The sequence below is a fragment of the Mixophyes fleayi genome, chromosome 6, assembly GCF_038048845.1.
Source record: "Mixophyes fleayi isolate aMixFle1 chromosome 6, aMixFle1.hap1, whole genome shotgun sequence".
NCBI lineage: Eukaryota > Metazoa > Chordata > Amphibia > Anura > Limnodynastidae > Mixophyes > Mixophyes fleayi.
Window position 1 is genome coordinate 4,695,907 of NC_134407.1, and position 20,254 is coordinate 4,716,160.

General features: G+C 45.9%; 1 protein-coding gene across 1 annotated transcript in view; it reads right to left on the minus strand.

Moving 5' to 3' along the window:
* CASP7 (caspase 7) overlaps positions 1 to 20,254 on the minus strand; it is a 40,223-nt gene that overhangs the window by 7,556 nt on the left and 12,413 nt on the right. The window contains exons 3-5 of the mRNA XM_075215656.1: positions 5,746 to 5,882; positions 2,586 to 2,714; positions 115 to 290 (exon numbers count right to left, since the gene is read on the minus strand). Coding sequence (XP_075071757.1) covers positions 115 to 290; positions 2,586 to 2,714; positions 5,746 to 5,882 — 442 coding nt within the window. The remainder of the gene's footprint in view (positions 1 to 114; positions 291 to 2,585; positions 2,715 to 5,745; positions 5,883 to 20,254) is intronic.

Sequence of the window (20,254 nt, forward strand, 5' to 3'; positions counted from 1 at the left end):
TATATACAATATGTACATTAGACAAATACAAGGGGGAAATGTAACAGAATAGTGTTAGTCTTCCTGTAGTAATGAACAATACAATCTATTAGATCGCCCCAGTACCATTCGTACCTGGATAAAGAATAGTTTGGGCTTCCCAACAAGACTTTTACATTTATCCCCTCGGAAAAGGGTTGTTAGAGATTTTATGGCCATCACCCCATCCGTGCCATAAATCTGTCCTTCCTCTCCATGACTCAGGAGGATACAGGCAAAGCAGGCGCTGTCGCTGTGGTTCTGCTGCGCCTCTGATAGGAGAAAGCAGAATATCTGGTATTATTTACACATGTTTTATAAATAGGGACGAACATTGACACAAGATGGAGGCTGTTCCGCCTCTTGTCCCATAAATGACACCAGTTTATTGTATGCACCATGAATCACACAACGTCCTGCTTTCATTTATATACAATTTCTAGAGATGTCCAGTAATACATATGGATATATTATTTTAACCTTAGTTTTCTGCATATTAAATTGCTCATTCAAGATAAAATCAAATACGGCCCTGTTATCAGCTAGCGGAGGAATGTGCCTCAGTGATTCAAACATTGGTTCAGCCCAAACATGACAATCAGCCCTAGATTTTATTGTATAGATTTTAATTAATGTTACCTTAAAAAGTTAGAATGCTTCCTTGTCTTTACCAAGTCTTATCATTTGTACTTTTGTTTTTATAGGGAAGACCTGGCCAACCTGCAGCTTTTCAGGTGTTGGAAAACTACAAGCTCCAGCATGCTTTGCCAGTAGATAGCCAACTGACTGCACTCGGGTATGCTGGGACTTGTAGTTTCACAACACCTGGAGAGCCACAGGTTGACCAGGCCTGCTTATAGGGAAAACTCAGCACAGAGATACTTGAGTATTGATTTTGCCCTAAAACACCTACCCCTCCACCTGCTCAGTGGCTGCACAGGACTTCACTGTGAAGCTTTGTCAGGGAAACAGCGTTTCCCTTTGCTGACAAACAAGCTATCTTCATATAGTCATCTCTGTGAGTTACAGTGTGGGTACCCCCCACATTGGGCACCCACCCCCTATAGGTGCAGCTGCGACCCCTGTGCTTGTTACCTTTTGTGGAGTGTCTCACTGGGCTGTGAGATCGAAAAAAGGATACAAATTAATGATTGATTATTCCTTTTGGAGATGGAGATTTCCATGAGCTTTCTCTTTTCTCCTTTTCTCGAGCACCACAGTTGTGAATGATTGTACATGCTCCATTATTACACTGTAACAGGCTATTATAATACTGCTGGAGAGAATCATAACGGGTTCAGGAACATTGCTGTCCGGCCACTCGCCAAGCGCTGTAATGTTGCACAGTATCAGTTGTGTGCATCCTCATTCGCAGCCCTGACCAGCTGAAGATGACTCTTGTTAGCAAAGGGAAACAGTGTTTCCTCACCCGGAGATCACAGCGAAGACATTCACAGAGGTGGGAGAAGGAAACTAAAACTGTTTTCATATTACTACCCATATCTTAACCATGTCCATTCACATGACCTGTCCCCACTTCTGTTTATTCTCCTTCTGTCCCTCTTTTATCCAACCATTTGTCTGAACAATGCGGACAAGTGTAAATAAGCTTAATTTCTCTACATATCTCTCTGTATTAATATGAGTGGAAGCCACCGTTAAACCACTTAAAAAAAAAAAGATACTTTTCCCCCTTTATGATCAGACCAATTTAAATTATTTTGCATTATAGTGTTTTCTGGGTAAAATATTGTGATTTCATAGAACGAACATCATCCTTCACTTAGTGGAGAATGGGAAAAAAGAGGTTTTCTGCAGCCAACATTTTGTCTATGATCTGGTGATAACAGAACAGGTGTTGAGGCAGTGACACTGGTTAAATCCAGCTAACACACCCATTTTCCCTATTAATAGGACTTTTTTACCCTGCCATTAATCAACCCCTATATCTTTGTTAAATAATGGAGCAAAAGCTTGTTGTTTTTCATCCAATTTTCGAGTGACTTCCTGTTGTTTGAACAAACCTGCAGACAAGAAGTATTGTGAACATAGAAAAATGTTTCCCCCATAATCATAGAGGTATCCAAAATATATTTAGATATAATGTTTTCCTAAAGCTTATGTATTTGTGATTGTTAGTAGAATCTATTTCATAAAAAACTTAGGGGGGTATTCAATTGACGGCGGGATCGCCGAAAATCCCGCGCTCTAAAAATATTACCATTATTACGGTAATCCTGCGCGGGAAAACCATTAATACGGTAATTTACTCACTGACGGTAATATTAACGGTAACATTTTTAGAGCGCGGGATTTTCGGCGATCCCGCCGTCAATTGAATATGCCCCTTATTGTTTTAGAATTCCTGCTGTCATTTGCTGTAAAAAAACGAATACACATTTTAGATTGCTGAGACCCAAACCACACCCCTACCACACAAGCCACGCCCCTACCACACAAACCACGCCTCCACTTGGGCTACAGCCCCACCCACACACTGCTAGCCTCTTTTCCACTGTGGATTTCTAGACTGCTCCACTAAAAACGTTAATTTTACGTCTATTCACCATTCTGCAGTAATGTTTCCATCTCCTCACAACTCATGTCATTGCTGACCGATACATCGAATCCCAGGGATCTGAAACACCGAAACAGGTCACCAGCATCTTTATCTGTTCCATTACGTGTACACATTCCTGAGAAATAAGTGAGAAAGATAAATGGTCTGAAAAAAGAGGATTTTGTACTTACACAGGCAAAGATTTTGTAGACTCTACCAATATTCATGAAAATGTAGCCTATCCATTCACTAGTAACCAGTGACATCACTGAGAATGCAGCCTATCCAGTCACTAGGAACCAGTGACATCACTGAGAATGCAGCCTATCCATTCACTAGTAACCAGTGACATCACTGAGAATGCAGCCTATCCAGTCACTAGGATCCAGTGACATCACTGAGAATGCAGCCTATCCAGTCACTAGGAACCAGTGACACCACTCAGAATGCAGCCTATCCAGTCACTAGGAACCAGTGACATCACTGAGGATGTAGCCTATCCAGTCACTAGGATCCAGTGACATCACTGAGAATGTAGCCTATCCATTCACTAGGAACCAGTGACATCACTGAGAGTTCAACCTATCCATTCACTAAGAACCAGTGACATCACTAAGAATGCAGCCTATAAATTCAATATACTACTATGGAGACTAGTATGGAATAGTCTGGTAGAACACGCACTTGAAAAGATTTAATTCCTGCCTCTTACAGACAGCATGTGTAGCGGCGATCCCCCCGCACTCTGCATGTGTAGCGGCGATCCCCCCGCACTCTGCATGTGTAGCGGCGACCCCCCCGCACTCTGCATCTGTAGCGGCAATCCCCCCGCACTCTGCATCTGTAGCGGCGACCCCCCCGCACTCTGCATCTGTAGCGGCGACCCCCCCGCACTCTGCATCTGTAGCGGCGACCCCCCCGCACTCTGCATCTGTAGCGGCGACCCCCCCGCACTCTGCATCTGTAGCGGCGACCCCCCCGCACTCTGCATCTGTAGCGGCGACCCCCCCGCACTCTGCATCTGTAGCGGCGACCCCCCCGCACTCTGCATCTGTAGCGGCGACCCCCCCGCACTCTGCATCTGTAGCGGCGACCCCCCCGCACTCTGCATCTGTAGCGGCGACCCCCCCGCACTCTGCATCTGTAGCGGCGACCCCCCCGCACTCTGCATCTGTAGCGGCGACCCCCCCGCACTCTGCATCTGTAGCGGCGACCCCCCCGCACTCTGCATCTGTAGCGGCGACCCCCCCGCACTCTGCATCTGTAGCGGCGACCCCCCCGCACTCTGCATCTGTAGCGGCGACCCCCCCGCACTCTGCATCTGTAGCGGCGACCCCCCCGCACTCTGCATCTGTAGCGGCGACCCCCCCGCACTCTGCATCTGTAGCGGCGACCCCCCCGCACTCTGCATCTGTAGCGGCGACCCCCCCGCACTCTGCATCTGTAGCGGCGACCCCCCCGCACTCTGCATCTGTAGCGGCGACCCCCCCGCACTCTGCATCTGTAGCGGCGACCCCCCCGCACTCTGCATGTGTAGCGGCGGCCCCCCGCACTCTGCATGTGTAGCGGCGACCCCCCCCGCACTCTGCATGTGTAGCGGCGACCCCCCCCGCACTCTGCATGTGTAGCGGCGATCCCCCCGCACTCTGCATGTGTAGCGGCGATCCCCCCGCACTCTGCATGTGTAGCGGCGATCCCCCCGCACTCTGCATGTGTAGCGGCGACCCCCCCCGCACTCTGCATGTGTAGCGGCGATCCCCCCGCACTCTGCATCTGTAGCGGCAATCCCCCCGCACTCTGCATCTGTAGCGGCGACCCCCCCGCACTCTGCATCTGTAGCGGCGACCCCCCCGCACTCTGCATCTGTAGCGGCGACCCCCCCGCACTCTGCATCTGTAGCGGCGACCCCCCCGCACTCTGCATCTGTAGCGGCGACCCCCCCGCACTCTGCATCTGTAGCGGCGACCCCCCCGCACTCTGCATCTGTAGCGGCGACCCCCCCGCACTCTGCATCTGTAGCGGCGACCCCCCCGCACTCTGCATCTGTAGCGGCGACCCCCCCGCACTCTGCATCTGTAGCGGCGACCCCCCCGCACTCTGCATCTGTAGCGGCGACCCCCCCGCACTCTGCATCTGTAGCGGCGACCCCCCCGCACTCTGCATCTGTAGCGGCGACCCCCCCGCACTCTGCATGTGTAGCGGCGACCCCCCCGCACTCTGCATGTGTAGCGGCGACCCCCCCGCACTCTGCATGTGTAGCGGCGACCCCCCCGCACTCTGCATGTGTAGCGGCGACCCCCCCGCACTCTGCATGTGTAGCGGCGACCCCCCCGCACTCTGCATGTGTAGCGGCGACCCCCCCCGCACTCTGCATGTGTAGCGGCGACCCCCCCGCACTCTGCATGTGTAGCGGCGACCCCCCCCGCACTCTGCATGTGTAGCGGCGACCCCCCCGCACTCTGCATGTGTAGCGGCGATCCCCCCGCACTCTGCATGTGTAGCGGAGATCCCCCCGCACTCTGCATGTGTAGCGGCGACCCCCCCGCACTCTGCATGTGTAGCGGCGACCCCCCCGCACTCTGCATGTGTAGCGGCGACCCCCCCCGCACTCTGCATGTGTAGCGGCGACCCCCCCGCACTCTGCATGTGTAGCGGCGACCCCCCCGCACTCTGCATCTGTAGCGGCGACCCCCCCGCACTCTGCATCTGTAGCGGCGACCCCCCCGCACTCTGCATCTGTAGCGGCGACCCCCCCGCACTCTGCATCTGTAGCGGCGACCCCCCCCGCACTCTGCATCTGTAGCGGCGACCCCCCCGCACTCTGCATCTGTAGCGGCGACCCCCCCGCACTCTGCATCTGTAGCGGCGACCCCCCCGCACTCTGCATCTGTAGCGGCGACCCCCCCGCACTCTGCATCTGTAGCGGCGACCCCCCCGCACTCTGCATCTGTAGCGGCGACCCCCCCGCACTCTGCATCTGTAGCGGCGACCCCCCCGCACTCTGCATGTGTAGCGGCAATCCCCCCGCACTCTGCATGTGTAGCGGTGATCATCTCTCACAAATTCAGTGCCTCCTGCTGTTTGATTGAATATTATTTAGATATTATACTAACAGACACAATCCTGGAAAGAGTCCAATACGGCGACAATGTAAAAAGTAACATTACCGGTTTGTTCAGCAAAGTTCTTGTTGTTAATGATAATGCATCTGCCGACTCTCCCATAATTCATCGTGTACTGGAACTCGGGGGCAACAATGCGGAAATTCTGCCTCTCAGTCTTCTCAGAGTCATTTTTCTTTTTTCTGCAGGCAGAAATAGCAGGAAATGAGAATGATCAACTAATCTTACAGTAGTGTTAATGTAGCACTAAACCCAAAGTATTAGTTGCCTTATATACAGTAAGTGACATTTACAAATATATAGGTTAAAGTTTCAGGAGCTTGTGAGAACTCGGATTAGGCTGTGATCATCGGGGGAAGTTTTCTCTCCTATGCACAACCAACATTCTGTCTTTAAAACGTCTGAGTGACAACGAAGGGAACAAGATGAATCTGATATGAGTGACGGCAAAGTACAAAAGCTGGTAATAAGCTATAAGACAAAATGACAAAACCAAACATCTCATCACGTTTACACACAGATGATGGGTCTAAATCGATCTAGGTATCTAATCAATTTCTAGCTAATTACGCCCTCGTATCAGATGGTTCTCCAAGTACCCCATAGGTCACCTCAGGGCACTGGACGTCCAGCCCCCACTCTGTTAGGCAACAAATGCAGATCCCTTTACCTCTATATTTCATGTTTTTCAGCAATGCCGCAAGGGATTAGTGGAAATAATACCTATAAAAGGTATGTTATAGGGATATTGTTTCAGGAGACCACAGCAATGTTGTAACAAAGATTAAACAATAATAAGAAGAAAAGAAGAAAATGAATTATCATAGATATAATATAAAAGAAGGATTAAACTGATAATAATACATGAACCAGTGTAGTACTGTAAGCCCCATATAAAGCCATAATGGTGTCTTTAAAGTCAATTAAGGACAAAGCTGGCTGGATTCAGCACAGAGGGAACCAGTGTAACCATCATTTTGTCTCCTACAGTAGCAGGAGCGGATTTTTACTCTACTACAAAGTGCTCATTTGCTCACTCACCCAGCGGCAATAGAGGCAGCAGAGGGGGATAGAAGGTAAATAAATGAAAGCACTTTTCAAAAAAAAATAAAAAAAATAGCAAGTATAATAGATACACACAGAAATAGGTCACATCTAAAAGATGTGGCTACACAAGCAGGGCATACACTCACACTCACAGCTGCAGAGGGTGAGTGGACCTGCCCTCCTCTGTTACACACACTCACACTCCTTGCTGCAGAGCAGAGGGTGAGTGGACCTGTCCTCCTCTATTACACACACTCACTCACACACTCCTTGCTGCAGAGCAGAGGGTGAGTGGACCTGTCCTCCTCTATTACACACACTCACTCTCACACTCCTTGCTGCAGAGCAGAGGGTGAGTGGACCTGTCCTCATCTATTACACACACTCACTCTCACACTCACACTCTTACCTGCAGAGCAGAGGGTGAGTGGACCTGTCCTCCTCTATTACACACACTCACTCTCACACTCACACTCCTTACTGCAGAGCAGAGGGTGAGTGGACCTGTCCTCCTCTATTACACACACTCACTCTCACACTCCTTCCTGCAGAGCAGAGGGTGAGTGGACCTGTCCTCCTCTATTACACACACTCACTCACACACTCACTCTCACACTCCTTGCTGCAGAGCAGAGGGTGAGTGGACCTGTCCTCTGCTAAGGAACATTCATGGACACATTAGATAAATCTTTCTCCACAGATTTTTTCTTAATATCAGTAAGAAATATGCAGAAGAACTACAACAAGTAGGGGGGAGAGGATGAGGTGGTGACAGGAGGGGAGAGAACAAATGGTGATCACACTTCTCACAATGCACATAATTAGTGTGTTATTAACTAGTAACAAACTAACTGTTGACATTTTTGATGACAGAACAGAAACGGAAACAGAAAGTAACGGTCTGAATACTTCATGTTTGTCTTCCCTAGAACTTAACACAAACCATCTATAACTTCCTTATGTCTAGATAATGATCGTAGCTTCCATGACCATTATAATAACATTACGGAGGATCTGTGTAACCATGACATGGTATAACAGGGCTTATAGACAGTTCTAATGTCCATAATACACAGTACGGGGAGCAATCACTATAATTCTCAGTATTATTGGCATACGGAATATTTCCTAATGAAACAGATGACATCAGAACTTCATGTATCAGTATTATATACAGGAATATTACTTTGTTTTATAAGGTTTTTAGGCGTTAGTAGACATATGTTTCTGTGTCTTATGTCGTCTTGTAATCTGTGTTTGTGTCAGAGGTGATTTGGCGATTGCCAGAGACGTAATACACAATACCTCACATGTCTGGTGTTGTATACACAGAATATATTCCTCATTTAGACAGCCCGTAAACCACACAGTACATATCAGAGGGTTGAATCAGTCTGCAAGTGTCTTTATTTCATATGGGAAATTCTGAATATCCATACCCGCTACTATTTGTTGGTGGGGCGTTTCTGATATACTGAAATACTGGTGGGATTTTACTATGAGGGTCCCGAACACTGATCTGGCCTGATTCTGTTTTGTCTGCAAAATGGCCGCACTGCGGTTCATTTCTTTACACTCTAGAGGTAGAAATATATTTAGAGGCGCGCTGAGCAGAAATGTAAATTTAAGTTCAAAGAATAGGACATACATGGGAATAATTACCCCTTAAAATGTGCTCTTTCTTCCCTTTATATCACCGCAATTGAAATGTAGGTCCAGCACCGCTCTGCAAAATGAGGAGAATTGGTGGTCTTATTCAGGAATCCTCTCCTCTAAGATGCGGCCATCTTGCCTGATAAGTGTATGCGCCCTGGCGGAGGTGTAAGTGCACTTGCGCAAATCGAGTACCCGGCGACTCCAAAGCTGCTTTTGCTCTGCAAATGCGCCATATGGAGCTTTGTAAGCACCAACAGTAAATTCGGTTACGACTGCCCACTCCTCTAAGTCTTTGTTGCCTGTTGGTTGAACCACTGATTCAGTTTGGGTCTGCTGGCACCATCCTAATTTTGAACAGACATGTACCAAGCTTGAGTGCAACCGAAGCCATCTCTATACACCACCCGTCAAATATCAAGAGAACAAGAATCGGTGAGTTGTTGTGAATAAACAATCAACCTGTTTGAACCGATCCGTCAATCTTCATGACCGCAAAAGTAATTGTATGTAGTATTCACTATGAGCTACAGGATACAATCCATGTATTAGCCTATTAATTTTTAATCTACTTTGGTATAATTCCTCCTTTAGAGCGGCATAAAGAAAAGTGTAACAATTCCAGACCAGCGTTTCTGACAAAGCATCAATAATGAAGAATAATCCTTCTGTCCCAAACAGCCCCTGTTCTGCCTCTCTCGGTGTAAGGGTCCACGAATATAACCATATGCGCAGTGCGGAAATGTGTATAAGTGCACCACAATAACTGACGTACTCCCAGCTCTAAATGAGACTATGTTGGACAACGCGGTGTTAATATTTTAGAATTTTATATACATTTTAATAAAAGTAAAAATAAATAGTGTTCCACAAACTGCCTGATGCTCCACAACCTAAAAAACATAATGGAAGTGGTGATTTTTAAGGACGTGGGACACTAGACTTGGAGGGGACACTTACACCTTTGCACATTACGCTTTTAATGATTTTTCCTCCTGCGCAGTGGTCAGACTATAGTCATTAAACACTACCTGTCACACTACAGTGTTACATTTTTGGAGCTCAGCTGTGTAAAAGGATAAAACGTGTTTAGACACGGACTGTAATAAATCACTACTTAATCTTCAAAATGCTTTTCTGTCTGGGAAAAACAGCATTAACCACAAAAAACTGTCACGCCACCCAAAATAGCAACAAATGTCAGCTTTTTCCTAAACAAGCCGCAGTGCTTTCCACAAGTTGGTGAAACTTTCTTAGTCATCCAATCTGAGACCTGACGACTGGGAGACAAGCAGTAATTCATACTTAGGCAAGGTGCACTCTACACAAAGTTTCTCTATCTATAACAACTGATAAAAATGTCCAGATCAGCAGCCGATTCCTGTGTACACACTATATACATTTTACAAGATTTACCGTCAGATCTGTGCTCTTCATCCGTCATAACATTGGCTGAAAAGATGGTGACACTGTAGACTCTATGGAGATCCTGACCGTGAGTGTGTTCACACTGCAGGATTAGAACCACATTGTTCCATTGCTGAACGAGATTTTCAGTTCAGTTTGAAAACGTCGATCAACGATTTCATGTGCTTTGGAACGATATTTGTTTATCGTTCCAGGGTACACAATACTGTGATATCGGGTAAATCAGTTGTATATCGTCTGGGCTGAAAACACAGTAGTGTGTAACTAGCCTTAGAAAGTAATATAAAGACTTTAAGGTAAAAGTAAATGTACTTTACCTAAAGCTCCATCATTTATGTGATGTCCTTGTACATTTATATCATCGCCTGCTCTTTCTTCCAAACTTTTAAACTTTTGACGGCTTTTAAATATGAATTAGACCTTATTGTTATAATGACATTAAAGTAGGTCCTATAACCACAATAATACTGTTTTGAGACCCAAAAGAACCATATTGAATCTCCCTTCTTCAATTCCAGAGAACCTGCGTCCCAGGCAGCTGTACTTACATACTGTTAGCTGAGATACCACAGGATACAGCCGCACACACATAGTGTTAGCTGTGACACCGCAGGGTACAGCCGCACATACATAGTGTTAGCTGCGACACCGCAGGGTACAGCCGCACATACATAGTGTTAGCTGCGACACCACAGGATACAGCCGCACACACATAGTGTTAGCTGTGACACCGCAGGGTACAGCCGCACATACATAGTGTTAGCTGCGACACCGCAGGGTACAGACGCACATACATTGTGTGAGCTGTGACACCGCAGGGTAGAGCCGCACATGCATAGTGTTAGCTCTGACACTGCAGGGTAAAGCCGCACATACATAGTGTTAGCTGTGACACCGCAGGGTACAGCCGCACATACATGGTGTTAGCTGTGACACCGCAGGGTACAGCCGCACACACATAGTGTTAGTTGTGATTCCGCAGCAAACAGCTAGAAATATATAAAGTGTTAGCTGCAATTCCGCAGAGTATAACTGCACGTAGATAGATAGAGCACAGCTGCACATACAGTGTGTTGGTTGTGGTACCACAGAGTATAACTAACACATACATACAGTGTTAGCTGTGATTCCAGAGGACAGCAGTACATAATGGGTCTAATTCATTAAACAAAGTAAGGCAAAGAAAGAGAGTAACTTTCTCCTGGACAAACCATGTTACAATACAAGCGGTGCAAATTAGTTTATTATTTTGCACATAAGTTAAACACTGGTTGTTTTTCATGTAGCACACAAATACTTGATAGCTTTATTTTTACACTGAAATTTAAAGTTGATCTAGAACATGCTCTACCCCAAATATAAATCTGACCCACACTTTAAATGTACATGCCCCTCCAATGTAACATGGTTTTGACAAGGTGCAAAGCTACTTCTTTTTTTTTGCTTTACTTTCCTTAATGAATCAGGCCCAAGGTGTGTTAGCTGCGAGCCGCACATACACAGAGTGTTAGCTGCGATCCCACAGAGCATAGGCGCACATACATGGACAGAATACAGCTGCGTAGACAGGGCACAGCTGCACACAGTGTGTTAGCTGCGATTCCGCAGAGTGCAGCCGCATGTACATAGACAGGGCACAGCTGCACAGATAGTGTTCACAGCCGCACGTACGTAGACAGGGAACAGCTGCACTAACACACAATGTTAGCTGCTATGCCACAGGGCACAGCTGCACGTGTACACTGCACAAAGAGGTGTGAATACCTGGGCTCGTCATTAAGTGGTACTCCACTCTGCATCTGAAAGCAAGCTGTGTCTCCTGCGTGCTGGCAGAGTTATATCTCGTCTCCAGGCCTGCCGGGAACCCCACCATGCTCGAGGCTGCTGTATACTGTGCTGTACTGCTGTAGCGTTTAGCAGGCCTAAAGGTCTGCCTGAGTCAGCAGTGTCCTGCCAGATTTTTCTATGGTGGCATTGAAACCCCTCTGTCTCTACACTGCTGGGCTTATTCAGACCTTTCCCCTCATTGCTGACCGGAGCATAAATCTAGACCCTCACAATTCACAGTACAGCACATGAAACACACACATTGTATTTCACACACGTGTGTACGTGTAATCTCCCCCTCTGCAGATATTTATATACCACTATACAGAAATAACCACCATACACAGACCTGCGGATCTACTCTCTGTACAAGAACTACAATTACCAGCATCTGAATACAGGGACAAGTCTATCAACGTACCACACAGAGACTGAACTCTAGTAATTCACACATACGGCGACATCTGAGTAGGGGGTGTCTCCTGTAAGTAGATGTGACGCCTTCTAGGACCCCCCCCCCCCCCGTCAAATCAATCCCATGAATTCAGCCGGCCACTAACTCTCAGTCCTCTCTCCTAGTATAATGATTCCTTTGTGTTATACAAAAATATACCTTCATAACTAGATTAACAGGAACAGAACTTGACATTGCCCTGAGCCCCAGAGCTTACAATCTAACAGGATACAAGCACAGTCAGGAAAAAATATCACCCATGTGTAATCAGATATGACATATTTACTGCAATGCAGGTAAATCAAGTGATCCATCTCCCCCACACTGTTTTAATCTGTCAAATTATTTATCCTTTATACTTATCCTTTATTCATAAAGCGCTGACATAATACACCACGCTGTACATGGAGGGTATCATGACACAGACAAATTACTGCCAAACAATAACTTTTCACTGAACCATTGAATGAATGCACCCTTCCCCCCTTATCCATGTAACGCTCAGTGTGACCGAGACCAATCTTCTTTAGTATAATTAGGTTGGCTATACAGGTAGTCACACCAGGCTAATACCCAGGTCTCAGCATTAGTTATAAGGTAATGTTATTTACTATCAGGGGTAGCCATTTAATCTCTTGCTGTGAAGTGCTCTATGTTCTTTTTCTCACCAGAACAAACTGCAAACTATGAGCCAACATTAAACAGAAGTTTCAGACTTCAACGACCCAGAAATCACACGGCAGGTACGAGTTGCTAAAACAAGACACAGCCAGCGTGACACCAGGGCACAATACTGGTATCAGAGTAAAACAGACACAGCTCCTTGTTGTGTTATTGTTGTGTGACAGAGAACACACTGTATATCTACTATCAAACAAAGAGAAGCTGCCACACTGTACATAATACTGTACCTGTATTACACAGCACTTCGTACATTGCTTCCCTATAGCTCACAGCTCTCCTTGTTTGATCCGTGGATCTAGCACTGAATCACCACCCTATATAAATCGTAGATTTCAACACAGTGGACCTGAGTCAATTGCAGAGAATTCACATCTGAATTCAAAATGACACAACTGCCAATGACTTGAGAGAAGGAACGGGAGGGGGGGGGGCAACGGCAGAGTAACGTAGGCACTATACAGTAAGGGGGCAGAGGCGGGCGATTCACATCCTGGGTTGTTCGTCTGCACGTTTGGTTGAAGCTATATCATGCACAGCAGCTACAGTGCTGGTGTACGTGCTGACTGATAGTGATGACTGACACGGCATAGTCTTTGTTAGGACAACTACACGTATGTGGCCACTAGCTAGCTTCAAATCTAAACGTATCTTTAGATCCAATACGGACAGAAGTTCCGTGGTCTGTCTTAAAACCTAACTTGTCTGCAGGTTACGTCCTAACATGAATCAGAATAAGATTAGATTGATCTAATTTTATGTGCTGTACACCTGTCATTCTGAGTGACCTTGTAGTCTACTTATCCAGTGTTCTTTCTTCTAGTATGAAAGAGGGTTGTCCGCAACCCGTTATCTAGCAGCTGCTGGTCGATTTGTTTGATGGATGAATCACTACAAATGTTTTTGGGGGTTTTTTGTGTGGGTTTTCGAAGTACTCTAATTATAGGAAGACTATCAGGCGCTGTCCCCGCGCCCCCTCGCTTGCCGGGGACGGACGCATCTCTTCTCTGCAGGAGCGCCCAGTTGCTAGGCAACGGGACGCCCCTTCTGGCCATTGTCGGGCGCATGCGTGCCCGTTGCCACGGCAACCGGACGTGCGTCCCGGCTTCCTGTCGGCAGTCAGCGTTACTGACCGCCGCCCCACTGCCCACCAATGAAGGCTCACTTCCCTCTATATATAGCAGGCTCTGGCACCATTAGGGTGCCAGAGTAACTAGGTCCTCTAGTCTCCAGCACTCCCATATGATTATTAGCCTTCTGACGTCTCCCTGTGTACCGACCCGGCTTTTCCTGACCCTGCCTTGGATACGCCTTTGGATCTGTGTTGTGCTTCCCGGTTTGAACTTTGGCGTGTTGACTCTGCTTTGTCTTCTGATTTGGTACTTCGTTTGCCCGCATGGTTTCTGACCTCAGCCTGTACGACCACGATTGTTCACCGCCACCTCGTGGTTAGCTTCCTGGGAGGGCTGCGACCTGCACCTCGTTTGCCGCTAAATCCAAACTCCCTTGCGGGGGTCCCTGGTGAAGACCAGCGGCGTGTTAAACTCTGCGCCTCCTTGTGTAGCAGCGCCAATATCCGCAGGTGATCTGCATTCCAATATATACGTGACAAAGTTCTTATCTAACTCGCTGTGCTGACCATCACATAACACTGAAATCACTTCAAATCGTTTGATTATTTACCCCTAAAGAGGACACGTACAAGCCTATAATGCAAAATAAATATATATATATATTTGTATTTATAAATAGTGAAACCACACTTCTCCTCCTCTGGTTGTGACCTCTACCAGTTCTGTGGCTGACTGGACACTTACAGTACATATGAACATAGAGGTATATAGTGCTCTGGTCCATACGACCACTTGGCTCGCCCACACAATTACCACTTCCCGTACCCCGAATTTGTCGCTCTCCCAGAACTGCAAAATAAACTCAGTGCAGCAGTAGCAACAACCCCCCCCCCCCCCAAATCCCAGCACCCCCCAAACTCTGTAACTACAAATATATAAATCTCATAGGCATATAAATATATAAACTCAACTAAAACGAGTTAACCGGCACAAATTGCTGGTTGATGACTGGACTAATATAACTGTGTTGTGGTTCACACCGATATGTAAATACGATGAATAAATGAGCTTCTTTTATCCACCTGTTAAGTTAAGCCCTATTTACTAGCTCAGCTTGTATTTCTCCTCCGGCTTAATACAAAAAGTAAATAATAGATCTGGGACTTTACCGACAAGAAAAATACAGGAAGGAGACTTAAAATTACAAACACGCTTCACAAGAAAGCTCTACAGTCAACAAACCTGTCATTACCCACACACTGCAATAACCCTGTAATGTCACACAACACACAGAAGTGGTGGATGCAGACGGTCAACTCGATAGCGGCATCAGACGCACAAATGTTTATATTTACGGCGAACAATAGCGGAGAAACGCGTCTTGACAGTGTTAGCAGTAAATGCAAAAGTCACATTGCCCTATCTGTGCAGAGTATAATGTAGTGTGAATATAATAGTGTCACATACGCGGGAGAGAAAAGAGTCTGAACAGCCACATGTTCCGTATAAACCTTAATGAACCATAAACGCCCCACATCCGTTGTTTATAAAAATCCAACAGGAATATTCTTCCCTACAGTAGTCCAAATGAAAACGAAAAATAAATACATTAATTGACCGCCACCACTTGATATATTATAGATGCGACGCCAATCGAGGGGTCAGTACGCAAACAGCCAATCAGAAGCGGCTAGACAGCGCTGATGGTGACATTGTCATCATCATGTATCTTTACACCAAAATATACACCGCCTAATAGCATATCTAGGATGAATTTAAGTCTAATTAGGTCGCATCTGCAGGATGTGTGCTGAAATTGCGTGTTTACTCCTTTACAGTACTCAACTTAACTTACAATTGCTCACCCCCCTTCTGACTCTATATTAAGGGCCACAAGTCTAAGATATTCAGAAATCTATATTCCGACACATTTTAGCACGTATGCGCAGTACGGAAATGCATATGTGTACACTACAAAGACTGACATAAGTCTAACACTAAATCAGACTCCAGAATGTGGGACAAGTGTCTCTCCTCTCACAATATCTTCGAAGAGAAACAGAGGAGTCACACACTGTAGGAGTGATCCCACTGTGCCACTAGCCATTGACGCTCATTTATTGCGCAGTCTAAAAGACTGTCTCACCTTCACAAAAGACTCATGCAAGAAGGCGATGGACTTTGTGGTGGGCTACCTACAGGTTGTGGACCCCAGATTTGCCCCCCTTAGCAGCTGCTGACGCAAAAAGGACCATAACCAAGGGGCACAGTAGTCGGAGAGAGGGCAAAGGTCAGGGAGAGCTGCCCAGGTTCAATGCCAGGAAAAGAACTGAACAAGCAGACAGGGTGATTGCTGCAGGCATGGACCCAAAGGGCTGGCGATGGGGTCACCTAAGCAGAACGCAAGTGCCTCTGGGGCCGTCAGGAACACCACTTGGGGCAACGCCGCAGAGCACGGTATGCGATTCCGGATAAAGGAAATGACATCCGACTGCAGCTCTGTTAATAAACATTACCTTCCCACGCCATTATAGATAGATTAGACCCATCCTACATTTTTAGGAGAGTGTCTTAAATGGAATTTCATATAGGTCAATAATGTTAAGAATGCAGTCTGTTAAGCTGCTGTGACCCCACCACTGTGTATTAATCTACCAATCTACAGAGCAAGACTGCAAGGCTGTCACTCCCTCTCCACAGTAAACAAAAGCTACTCCCTCCTAACAGGGTAACCCGCTGCAGAAGGGTGATAAGTACATGGCGGACACATTAGCTTAAGGGTAAATCAACCCAAAATTGTTGATAAATTCTGCTGGATGCTACAACTGGGATAAGATGTAACATACAGCACCTATTGAATGAAGCTCAATCACGCCCCCACTGCACAAGGTATAGATAGACAGAGCTCTACAGCAGGTAACGTATCCAGGAAATAGAGAACAACATAAACAGATAGGACAAAAAGGAAGGATTATGCAGTGCAATAATAAAAATATTCAGGTTACATACACAAATGCTCGTCGCTTAGGAAATAAGACTCCAGAAATAATGGCCGTAATCACAAAGGACTATAATACATTGAGCCTGATTGTCATCTGTTAATAATATAGTCATTAATGGGGGGGAAAAAAAAAAGGATAAAAAAATAACAAAAATGTATATTTTCTTTTTCCCCCCCACATGAAATACATTTATCAGGATGTTATTAATGTCTCCTGTACATAAAATACATTGTTACAGTTGCTCCTGATTACAAACACATGTTCTAGCTGTATACACAGCCGTCATCACTGGTAATCAGCACTTACACCTGACCTGTAGCTGGTACAAGTGATACGGCTGAAAGTCACGTAACTGGGAGATGCCCAAAGCTTGTATCAGATGCTGCTGTGTGCGCTCCTGCTCTGCACGCCCTTACTGTACACTGACTACATACACCAATGAACGCAGCAACATCCAGCACAGGATGCTTACAACAACGTACGATTTCATGGGGAGGGGAGGTGTATACGCAACATGAGTACAGTAATGGAGTGTTTGTCTGATTGAGGCAGAGACGCCTGTCAGCAGCAGTATCAGTTGCGGGTGCCAAGTGCTGGTGCAAATTCAGGCTGATGAGGATGGCGGTCGCCAACACTAGCAAGCTGCTTCTGATTGGCCGGTTGCAGATTCACCTCTAAAGTTTCCTCATTGCTGGTGTATAATGCGATTTTGTGGGCGCATTTTAGAATGAATTTGTTGCTACTTTCATTCAAAGAAGGAAGATTATACCTGCTGTATAACTGAGGTTTTTTTTATTTAAATTTAAATACTTAAGAGCAAACGCATTTTTCAAAACTGATGTTAAAAAAGATTTTCTTCTGCTTATGACCTGGTTGTGTGTATCAGTGTGTATGTAAAACTGGTGTATACAGAACTGGGTGCACCCCGAGTCCTGAGAGACGTCCGACTCGGCATATGCTAATTGTACGTGCGTCTTGTTAGAGACCTTTTTTTCACGCCTGTCCGTCCTACACAACATCAGCCCCTGTCTGTATACACGTTAGATCCCAGAGAGGGGGTGAAGGGGAAATACATGAGTTTGTAGAGATATGAATGGAGCAGGAAGACGGGAAAAAATTCAAAAAGAGTAAAATTCTACAAGTGACAGCCCTTCGTGTCCGGCTGGTTAGAAACAGCACAAGGAAAGAAAAAGCCCATCTGGTTCTCAATAGGAAGCTTTGTAAAAACTAAGAAAACGCTGTCAGGAAAAAGGAAGAATGAAGACAGTAAGTAGTAATTCTAGTTATGCAGAAATCAGAGGTTAAAGACTCCGACCTAGAAGAGAATGGCAGAGTCAGGAATTAAAGGGGCCAAAACCTGTGTTAGATATACGAGAGGACAAAAACATTAGTATATATAATAGAGTTAGAGGTGGAGGGAGAAAGACTGGTGGGGTGACAGGTAATAAGGATTTCTGGGGTCACATATGTCTATGTAAGGGTGCCGGTTACACCATTAACTCCTTCAGCTCAACTTATCCATTGGTCTATCAGCTGGATCTTGGACACTGCCGTTGGCTGAGTAAACAACAGGAAGGGGGGCAGATTCTCCCCAACGGTCACCACATTGCATTGGACAAGTCCAGTGACTCTTTATATATACACCACTCACGTGTTGTCTTTTTAATGTATTACATGTTATACTGTTACATCTGCATTTGAATTGTTCTGTTATTTATGTATTTTATAATGTTTTTCATATACATGGGCATTCCTCCATATTCCTTGCATATTTTTGACATTTTATGCTCTGTGCAGCTTTCCACTATCTCTAGTATATACATCTGTGCAGAATGTAGCTCTGTTCATCTGTTTCAGAACTGAGCTGAATGCTGGACAGAGACGTTCATATCCTTCTCATATTATGGTGCTTGGGATCGATCTGCGTTACGTTATCCACCATTCATTTCCATATGACTCAGAGCCACCGGCCGCCCTATAATATATCCCAGTAAAGCCCCAAATACAGATATATCATCTTAAATCAAGATTTGTATAAGGCCGGGTTCTGTTCCCTCCATTTCTGAGGCAAACACCGGCATTCATCTCAAACAGCACTGGTATGATTACACACTGTATGTTCCGGAATTGTCAAATTAAACCTGATACATTATATTACTGTCATTAATATTTTGCTTCTGGGGTAACTGAACTTTCACTTTCGGAGACATTAGACAAAGTAAACTCTGTTAAATGAAGAATATTACTTACCACTCACTGCCAAATAACTGCTGCAGTATTTCCTTCTTAACAAAATATTATTTGTCTTCTTGGTAATGTCTGGGAATATAGCTACATTTTGCCAGGAGTATTTCAATGGTTTGGTTTCCTAGAATAGGTCCCTCTAACAATACATTACTTCACCAAAACCAACAATCCCCCCTCCGGGTCATCGCTGAACCCTCGGCCAACTAAAATATATTCTACTTGTAGGTAAAGGAGAACACAGACTTCCGTATATAATAATAAGTCATTGACATGATTCCCTACCAAAAGCTACAGAAAGAGCCCTGCCCCGAGGGATTGTGGGTAACGTAGGTGAATGCTCGTGTCATCTCTTACTGGCACAGAAGAATCATTAGAGAGAGGCTTCACTAATATTCCGGTGGTATCAAGGTATGGATCCGGCTGCTGCGGCGTGGATATGGTGTATGTATAGTGAAATATAGTTTATGTAAAATGTAACAAGTCATTACAGGTCTTTATCAGGGATTTATTGATGTGATCAGGGGGTGCGTGGGTGGGTGCAGAGTACCTGAGCATCCCTTGGGGGCCTTGCAGCGGCAATGATGGTGGCGCCCAGCTGCCCAATCATCAGCCCATCTGACGTGGGCTGTGGGTTGGGGATAGTGATTCAGCTGAACCATAGCTTCCAGTTGGTCCTCCTGGTCACACCCTCTTGTGCATCACCTGATTGTGCCAAGGCTGCTTGCACAGCTTGGATGGGGGAGCCGGGAGCGGCAGCGCTGGTGCGTCAGGTTGCTCTCAACGTCCCTAGAAGCGATTACGTTTTTGGATAAGGATTTCTCGCTATCTCCCCCATATTTAACACAGAGGGTAATTAAAGTGGATGTCGTAAAGTAATAGTGTCACAATGGATAATTAACAAAAGGTTTATCCTGGGGGAAACAAGGTCTGATAATAATATAAGTTATTTACGGCAGTATGGTTATGTGCGAGAATGCAGAAGTAATACCGCTTTCATACTGCCGCCCCGGCAATATCCCAGGTTTTTCAAGCCGGGTTTTTGCCGGGGCTCGGAGCGTCCCAGCTCAGAAACACCATTCATACTGCACCTCGGACCCGGGAATTTTCTGGGTTGACCCCATTCATACTGCACAAGTCTGTGC